Genomic DNA, 9,964 nt, shown 5'->3' on the forward strand with positions numbered 1-9,964 from the left:
CTGGCAAAAAGGCGCCCATCCCTACATACACTCCCCTATATAAAATAATTGAGGATATCAGCCATGTATAAATCTGTTTTCTTAAATTTTACTGAAGAATGAGGATTTTTTTAAAAATTGTCTACCCCTTTTGGCGCCCCATTCGATCTGGGGTCTCTGACAGGAAGCAATGCAATTTTTCTCCATAAAAATAAAAGCCAGATGCAATTTGACACTGTTCGTACGAGAGTCATAAAATTTTGGGTAGTTGGTGAAAAGGGTTTCGAGAAAGAAAAAAATTCTTAAGTGTGGCACCCTGGGAGGGTTCGATTTTTCTAATTATACGATTATGAGCTCAGAATCCAGAGGGGAATCCAGAGGGGCTATCTCATCAATTGCGGTCATAGGTAATACTAGATTCAGCAGAGGCGCAGCGAGGGGGGCGGGGGGTACATATGTCCCCGGGCGCCAACCCTAGGGGCGCCAAAATGGTTGGAAAAATTTAAAAGCTCATTTTAGCTATAGTTTTGCATTATAAATATTTAAAAAATACGGGGAGGGGGCGCCAAATTGAAAGTTTGTCTCCGGCGGGAGGGGGGGGGCGCCAAATTGAAAATTTGTTCCCAGGCGCCAGGAATGGTGCTACGCCTCTGAGATTCAGTGATAAAACTACACCAGGTTCATCCGCCAGCTCCCCGGCGGTTGAGTGGCCCAGAGCGGCCAAGACCCATCTCGGGCGACTCTACGGTTTAGATGGGCTACTATAAATGTTCACTAAGTAGAATAATGAGCGCCCGCCGGCGCCCTGGCAGTTGGCGACAGCGAGCGCCCCGGGTTCTACAGAGAGTGCCTCCTTAAGGAGCACCCTACAATAGGGACACGGTGGCACACGACATTTTATAATTAAACCGAATTAGGGGCGCCCTTGCGGAAATATAACCAGTGGCTCCCTGGAGCGCCAAGGGACGCGTCTCTAACACATGGGCGGTCGCCAATGTGTGTTCTACCTCACTATTACAGAGGTTGATTAACGTACACTCAAGGCTTTCATACAGTGAGCCTTGGTGCGTCTAGGCGGCAGTGTGGACAAACCCGCGCCCCAAAAACGAATATGTGGGTTTGTTTAAGCATTATCAAAGATTTCATTCGTTTGTCATTCAAATTTGAGAAGTTAATGCTAATACCCCTGTCGTGGTTTCTACGAAAAAAAAATCGATTTGGTGGCGCCCTGGCAGGGTTCCATTTAGCTCCCCGGGTTTTCCCGTGAGTACTATGGTACCTTTGTTCGTTTTAATAATTGCGAAACGCTATGAATATGATGGGCTACTATAATCGCTCACTATACCGAGTGAGGCGCCTTCCTACCTACGCCCACCTACCTACATACCTAACTCCCTGCCTACGTACCTACCTATCTACTAACCTGCCTGCGCTGCTGCCTGCCTACCTACTTTCCTACCTACCGTTATTCCTGCCAAACTGCTTTCCTTCCACCCCGCCTGTCTACACACCTCACATCCTACTTGCACACACACATATCTTCGTATGTATATATGTATGTGTTAGTGTGCTCTAGGACTATGTATTTTTACATTTTTGTTGTTACGTAGAACTATTCAGTATAAAGGAGTTTCCTTTTTTTTTTTGACGTTGTAACTGCCGCTAAAATATTCTTTTTTGTATGTGTGCATAAAATAGTGTAGGTTTATTAACAAAAGTAAATTTTAGTATGTATTTAAGTGTATATAATCATTTTCGTCAAGCCAATGTGTTCATAATCTTAAATTTAAAAACCCATGAAACTCGATAGCCAAAGATTTAGAATGAGAATAATTGCTATTTAACCAGTAACACCTATTCTAATTATTGTAATAATATTTTTTTAAAATAAGTATACACAGAGATAGATTGTTTTCTTATATAATTTATTTAAAAAGTCAACTGTATTTCATAACGAAAATTAACACAAAATACATTCGAATAGAAACTGTCAAGGGAGACTACTCTAATATTTGTAGGAATAATAGTTTTTATTTAGAGTTTTTTTTTTATTATTAGAAGAAAAGTTAATCATGTAGGTTCTATAAAAGATTACCTTGCATTTAAAAAAAAAAGATATTCGATAGGTTTAGAATGAGAAATAGTCAAAATTATTTATTATATTCATTAGTTGTTTTTTTTAATAATATAATACAAAGACCTGTTTTAATTATTTTTTAAAAATCTTATTTTAATTAATAAATTATAAATGAAGATCGAGGATCTATATTTTTAAAAAAATAGTTTAACTGTCCCTAAACAATTGTATCAATCGCTGAGAAATTAATAATTAATAATTACGTTTAACGCTTTATTAATTAAACGAGTTGAATTATTTCCGTTTTGATAAACTCTCTCTCTCTTTATAACTACTAATGCTTTATCATTGAGTTTCTTAAGAGAAAAATACAGGAGAGCGGTAGTTATCATTGACTCTGTCATTGATAATTTCATTGAGTCTTTCATAGAAAATAGTGTTTGATCGGCTGGAGAGAGAGAGAGAGAGCGAGAGGGAGAATTTTGTTATTGGTTACAAAAGAAGTGACATTGCATGACGACAATAATTAGCAGAAATGAAAGAAATTAATAAATATACTGAACATAATTGTATGCAAGTGTAGTAAATATTTTCCAAACGATCACGTGATCAGATTCAACGGACACTGTGAAGCTATCATGTCGGAAAAGTAGAACATGATTTTACTGTTTTACGTGAGATAAAAATAGACAGTACTTAGCGACTTGTTGCAATTGCCCCCCCCCCCATATATATTTTTTTATATTTATAATCCAAAACTTCAATTAGAATAAGCTTTTAAATTTTTTTCCAACCCATTTTGGCGCCCCTAGGGTTGGCGCCCGGTAACATATGTACCCCGCCCCCCTCCCTTCGCTACACCTCTGACTGTAGAGTAGCTGTTGAAAGTTTTTAAGGTACTGTAAAATGCCAGAGAGAGCTTGCCTTACTTAGGCAGTAAATGTATTGTTGTGGTTTGATAACATGAGTATGTCCCAATTAAACCTTTTAATTTCAAAACTTGACGAGGCTTGATTTCCAGAGAAGTAGACATTACGCAACAGAAGAAGACCATAGCTTATAAGGTGTACTAATCCAAAATAATTATTTGCAAATATTCAATTATAATGTAAAATAGCCCATTGAGCTAAATAAAGTTGTGACTTCGTTAAAATAGACCGTAGTCCGATACGGGCAGTTAAGACTGGTTTGTATTCAAAAAGACATTGAGTTTTGAAAAATCGATAACGTAATGTTTGACACTGCTCCAAATTTATCTTCACAATTATTACAAAGCTTTTATTAAAAAGTCAAGTTGTCCCAGGAAATTTTATTGATTTTTTCTGGTAGTTAAAAATTGTTAACCGTTTTCTGCCAACTTTGTTGTCTCAGTATGTAGTATTTCCAAGTGAAAATAAAAAAGAAACGTTCAAAGAGATTTTTTTTACTCGGTACCCAGCTAACAATAAAAGTTATAATGGATTATGTACTTTTCTCTGTGTCGGCTTATGTGCTAATGACCGACAGCGCCTATAGAAAGTACACATTTATTTTTAACTCATTACAACAGGTTTTAATATAAGAATGTATCGCTTACTTTTAATGCACATTTCAGCTGAAGTGACTAGAATTAAGGTGACGACATTTAATTGGTAAATTGCCAAATACGCCTTGTATATGAACTTTTTTTTCAAACACAAACGTGCAACTTGAAATCCTTTACTTTGCAACAGTATCAAATCGCACATTCTTTATGTGGAAACTTAAACCTTCAAAAGAATCCGCGTAGCTAAGGGATTCATTGATATCGATCAATATTTTATTGCTGATTTTATATGTAATAAATGTCTTCTCCTTAGATAAGTGACTTTCCTTTCATATGCTGAGGTCAAGTAACATATGATCTCTGCTTGATCTACCCCATACATCGCTAGATCTAAAGAAGATTCTTTAGTTTTACTTTCTTTATTTAAGCTTTGCTTATATTTACACAATGCGATATGTAGACCTATATTTCGTTTCGCGCTCCTCTCGTTTGTCAAGTAGATGTTAGGTATTACTGACACCACTTATATAGGATAGATAAATTAAAATACATTATTTTGAACTTCATGATCAACTCATATGTCCCTTTGGTGTCGTTCAAAAATGATACATGATCATTGTTTTAAAATAGTTTAAGCTTTCGATACAAATTTAACGTTACTATGTAATGTCAAATTTTTGTATTTTACAAAAAATTTTGTCAGTTTAAGTACTAACAGAAAGAAACTATGCCTATTAGCTTATGTTTTTTTTTTCAAGTGCCAAGTGCAATAATATATCAATCTTTTTGCTAACGGAGAAAACGTTTGTGTAGATACAAAAAAATCATTAAACTCGTAGGTAACCTGGGGTAATTCCACACACGGGGTAATTCTACACCCTATACACTGAATTGTCTTTTTTTCTAAAGTTGATTCGTTTACACAAATCTAAATCAATTCCTATTTATAAGAGGTCATTTTTTGTATCCCTGTTTCGATTTGAAAAGAATTCTTCTACGATTATTATTCCTCAAGCTTCCTAACGTAAGTATAACCCAAGTACTTTTAAAAAAAAATTGCGGTCAACTATGTATTGCTTTTTTCATTAGCTTAATCATTTTCGTTACTAATATATACATTAGCAAGCGTATATTTATATAGAACATAGGCTCTAGTATGTTGGTCTACAAAGGAAATTATTTAAGGCTGTGATGCAGCGTTTCTGAAAGCTACATATCAGTTATGTGGTTGTGCGGTTCCCAGAAAGAAGCGCAACGGAAAAAAGCGCAAAACAAAAAGCGCAACGGAAAAAGCACACACAGAAAAAAAACGCAAACAGAAAAAGGCGCAAACAGAAAAAAGCGCAAACAGAAAAAAGTTGTATGTATATATATATATATATATATATATATATATATATATATATATATATATATATATATATATATATATATAAATACAAATGAATGTATGCATTTCTGTCTTCATGTGTCTGTATTTCTTTTATGTATTATATCACCCTTTGTCCGATCACCGTGAAAAAAACTTTGGCTAGTTGTTAAGAATAATACTTGAAAAGGCTATACGACAGGGTGCGGTTTTGCGCTCAGAATTCCACATCGGCTATGTTAGTCATTATGGTCTGTTGATTAATATTCATGAACAGGGGTTCACGTGTACTAATTGATTCAAATGTCAAGCTGCCACAGCTGCGGTTATCAGAGCCACAGCGGTCGGGTGACCCTAAGCACTACGGGCTCATTTGTAATTAATATAGCATAAGTGTTTCTTTCAGATATTTTTTCTTCGTGGACGGGGGTCGGTGAGACGTGGGACATTTGAAACTTGGGGATTGGCGAACTCAAAATTTATTTGGGATGATACTTTTTAAATTATATATTTTCTAAATAGGTTTAATAATTTATTATGTATTATATTTCATTCGGGAAGAGAGACATGTACTTTGAGGCTGTATTGTACCCTAACCTGAAAGAAAACTAGCCTTTTGTACTGATTCCCTGCCATTAGGCCCTAAATTAAATGCCCCTATCAAATACCCGCTGTAATTTATCACCTTAGTAATAACCTTTCAAAAAACAATATGATATACAAAACAAAACAAAAAGTGAGAAAGATAGCATTTAATAAAATGCCTAGGCATTCTATAGACTGCCTAAACTGTACGAACTTCGAACAATAACATCTTATTTCTTACTTTATTCTATATAAAAAGAAAGATGATTGTATTATATTCAGAATATTCAGAAAAATAATCTATCCCCATCCCTCATTAGAACTATTATCCGGAAGATACTCTAATCACAAACTCTAAACTTCACTAACATTATAACACTAACTTACCTGAACCGAACTACTAACCCTAGCCCTACCCCCATCGCTAATATTTACCCAATACTAAAGCATATTAAATTAAGTCGTAATTATCATTTAGCCTATTAGCTTTGGGGTCATTTAATAATCGAAAGCGGAGAAGAGGGTTCTGCGGTTTACTCCTCTTCTTTGTATGGGTTAATTTAAGTGGTGATGGATATCAGGGGATAATTGATATTGGGAGAAGAGAAGCTGTAAAAGGGTGTATGTAGCCACACAAAAGCAAAATTGAAAGTTGTAACTTCATTTCTGGAAACCCCATAAAATTAAACAAGGATATAACAAATCACGCGTACATACAGATTATAATATTTACATTATATAGTTGTATTCCGCTTTCGTTAGCTGAGTTGTAATGGTTAAAATTAAAAACCCATGCCCGTTGGCTGAATTCGCACTTAAGCTTGTATGTTGATCCCAGTCTATGAGCTTAAATAGGATTTATAAACCACTCTTGAATGTAATATATGTCAGTGTGTTAGGTACGACGAATATTGATCGATCGTTGAACCTTTTTTCAAAGTAAATTTGTTGCTTAACCATTAAGTGGGAGACCTGGTGTTTGAGAACCGACTGTAAACAAGGTACCACAAACTTTTTTCAATTTTTTTTAGATTTATAATTCAATAAAGTAGGTAACTTGCGATATTTTAGAATTAACATCCGGCAAACTTTCCTAATATGAATTTGGTTTGAATTAAAAAATAAAGGATAACGCCCTATACGTTTGTTGACCAGCAAGTTTTCATTGTATTCGTAATATATTAACTATATTTGTATTTACATAATTCCTCTAGATAAAGTTAACTTGAAAAAAAAAAAGAAAAGCGAATGTAAATTATTTTTAAAAAATTACTAATAAGCGAATAATACATAACGTAAGTTAAATTATTAACAGAAAATAATAAGAATGAACATAAAACTCATTTCACACCATGTAATGCTAGAACTAATTACACATTATAGTCTGATAGTTTAAATAAATGCTGTCATTTATTTCATTTCGAATATTTCAATTGAAGAAAAATAAATAAATAAACAATTCCTAATACATCGGTTTGCTATTTTTCGGTCTTGTTTACACGGGAAGAGAGCATTACCCTACTGTCAATTACCCCCCCCCCCCGCCCGGTAGGACATTACCCCCGGGCAGGGCTGGGGTTAGAGTTAGGGCTAGGGCTAGGGTTAGGGTTAGGGTTAGGGTTAGGGTTAGGGTTAGGGTTAGGGTTAGGGTTAGGGTTAGGGTTAGGGTTAGGGTTAGGGTTAGGGTTAGGGTAAGGGTCAGCTATAGCTATAGCTAGGGCAAGGGATAGGGTTACTCTTAAACCAATGTCTAAGTTGGTTTTGGTTTTGTGTTAAGTTTTAGGCTGAGGTGGATCCTTAGGTTTTGGTCTTTTTCTTAAGGTTAGGATTAAAGTAGTATATGGGTATAGTATTCTAGTTAGAGTTAGGATTCTAACTTGAGGGGTGGGCGTAATTCCCGGGGGTGGGTAATTGACAGGGGGTAATTGCCGGTGAAATGCCGGGGGCGGTATATTCCGGGGGGGTAATGTCCTGTAGTCGTTTACAGACCTACTATAAATACCATTTAGGTCAGTTTCAAAAGCCTATTTACAATAAGACTACAGATTCGTCTTTCTCTATTTCCTCTTTCTTATGATATGTAATTACAAGGGTTTGACATATTTTAATAACATTTATTTTATTCGCCAGGATATTCAAAAGTGTACCCAGAGCATCTATTGCAAAGGATAATAAAATAGCCTGGCAAAGTTTACACAAAACCAAATAAGAAACCAAGTTAGAGAGGGAAAGTATGGCTAGTGAAGATAAGACAAGTCTAGATGCCCACAACAGTATGGCCTGTGAAGACATCCCTTTGAGAGGTTTGAGCCACTTGATCCAATATCATATAGATCTACCATATCACTACCATATGACAAGGTTACAACCTTAGGTAGTCTTTGTACCATTTCAATTCTAGACAACTTATCGATAAGACGAACACAAAGCTTTCTCTTTTTATTTATTCTGGTATCTACATTTACATCTCCCGAATCAATCTCACGAGTGAGTCACACCGGTCAATATACGTCCTTCTACCACGACGACCAAAATAAGGCTAACTCACACACAACTGCACAGCAACTAAGTCTCTACCCAAAGACGTCACTATCTTTCAAAACTGAGTAATCCTTCTAATGTCTTCAATATACCATTCGCACCAACACTCCTTCGCGCTGATCTCTACAATCAGAACTTTCTAAATGACTATAATAGTATGTAGCCGATGAAGAAAACACAGCGAAATTCTTTACAAATAATATGTATTTATTGATGTATTAATTAAGTTAACTAGGCCTGATCAAAATTTGAAAGACGGATATTGTATTCAATAACTCCAAAGAGTAAATTTTACGGCTTTGATAAATACAAATATGGAATGTATAGTTAGCGAATTTATTTGTGTTCTTTAAATGTACAGGTGCACACGAAGTACAAGAATGTCTTGAAGGTCAAAGTGTGAAAGATCTACCGCTATACCTGGCAAACTGTGAGAAAAATTCTGGCCATAAAAATTTTGTACCTGTTTGTCAATTAAGTGTTGAACATTTTCCTTCTGGTTATCAAGACAAAAAACTGTATGATCTCACAAAGGCCCTGGCTGACCTAACAGTCAGGATATCCGTTAAGTTGACCAGTCCAGACAGACCAGAGTTTGTACCAGGCACTAAAGATCCATATCCTTGCTACAACACCAGGGGACAGAACTCTCTGCATACAGGGACAGGGACAGTAAGAAGTGTAATCAAATGCACAGAGGAATTGGAAAACTACAGAACTTGTCCATGTCCTGAATGTAACTACTCGGACACACCCAGCAAAGTGTGGTGGAGGGTTATTGTGGTGACAGCCACACATGTGGTTTTTGATTCAAGTGAGGCGAGACAGTCCAGCTGTAGGTTGTGGTTTGATGATGATAAAAGTCCAGTGGTCAACATTTACGGGTGGAAGGTGGGTTGTTCAAACATTGGGGATGAAGCGTGTGAGTTCTGTTGTGTGACACATGACATAGAGATAGGTTATAAACTGAACAGAATGGTTTGGAGGTTTTTTAGTATGTGTAATAAAGTATGTGTCAAATACAGCAATAGACGTGATGTGGACAGGTTGACCATTATAGTTTCACATCCTCATGGATGTTCTAAGCAGGTATCAGTAGGTCATTTAATGACAAGTGGGTTGGATCATAACGTGATAAAATATTACATGAACACATATACAAACAGCACCTGTCCAGGTAGCAGTGGTGCTCTGGTCTATAGGCCGGGATGTTCTTACTTTAGCAGTGTGGATTACTCTGAGGGATTTAATTACAGTGGGATATGGGGTGATATAGAGTATTAGTTTTTTGTTCTTGTCTGTTCATTGAAACATTTTCGTTTTAATATTGTTGAATGTGTTGAACTTCGCGCACGGTTTTTCGCCGATTGTTTTTTAGACTGTTCTACCTAGTTTTCATTTAAATTTGGATTAAGGTTGTTTATATTTTAAATTTTGTTTGATCTTCTTCTTCTTCGTTCTTAATTTTTAGTATTGGTAGAGATTGAGCCTTAGCGTTAAAGTTGGATTTTGTACTTGAGTGTTGCGTTAAAGTTAGATTTGCCTTTTCGATTGCGTTTTTTGTTTGATTTTATGTTGCGTTGTGTTTGAACATGCATTTGTGTTTTCTTTTGTGTTTGTGCTTGTATTTGGCTTTGTTCTATTTTCAAGCTGGTACATTTAAAAAATATTCACCGTTGCAAAGCACGGGGATGCACTTAGTCCATAGCATAAGTGGCGAGGTAGTGTTAGTCGTTCCTTCCATCTTTCCGTCATCGCTACAGATTCTAGAGCCAGAAAAGTAATCAGAAACACATATTTCACTTTCATTGCATTGTCATAAGAACTGGAGATGGGTTTATTTATTATAAAGACACAATTTATTGTTTGCAAAGTTTTAACTCTTTGC

At 35.8% G+C, this 9,964-nt stretch overlaps 1 protein-coding gene across 1 annotated transcript; it reads left to right on the forward strand.

Annotated features, from left to right (window-relative positions):
- Window positions 1-6,382: 6,382 nt before the first annotated feature.
- On the forward strand, window positions 6,383-9,360 carry LOC131939939 (uncharacterized). Its single transcript, XM_059298469.1, has 3 exons — window positions 6,383-6,536; window positions 7,666-7,838; window positions 8,438-9,360. The coding sequence occupies exons 2-3, from the start codon at window positions 7,769-7,771 to the stop codon at window positions 9,358-9,360; spliced, it is 993 nt and encodes a 330-aa protein (XP_059154452.1). The 5' UTR covers window positions 6,383-6,536; window positions 7,666-7,768.
- The last annotated feature ends 604 nt before the right edge of the window (window positions 9,361-9,964 follow it).

Source organism: Physella acuta, unplaced genomic scaffold (genome assembly GCF_028476545.2).
Source record: "Physella acuta isolate Inbredline_101_S28 unplaced genomic scaffold, ASM2847654v3 ptg000303l, whole genome shotgun sequence".
NCBI classification, from domain to species: Eukaryota; Metazoa; Mollusca; class Gastropoda; family Physidae; genus Physella; species Physella acuta.

Coding starts and splice junctions, on each gene's coding strand:
- LOC131939939 (XM_059298469.1), top strand. CDS start 7,769: ATGGCTAGTGAAGATAAGACAAGTCTAGATGCCCACAACAGTATGGCC. Junction 7,839..8,437: donor TGAAGACATCCCTTTGAGAG/GTTTGAGCCACT, acceptor TTAAATGTACAG/GTGCACACGAAGTACAAGAA.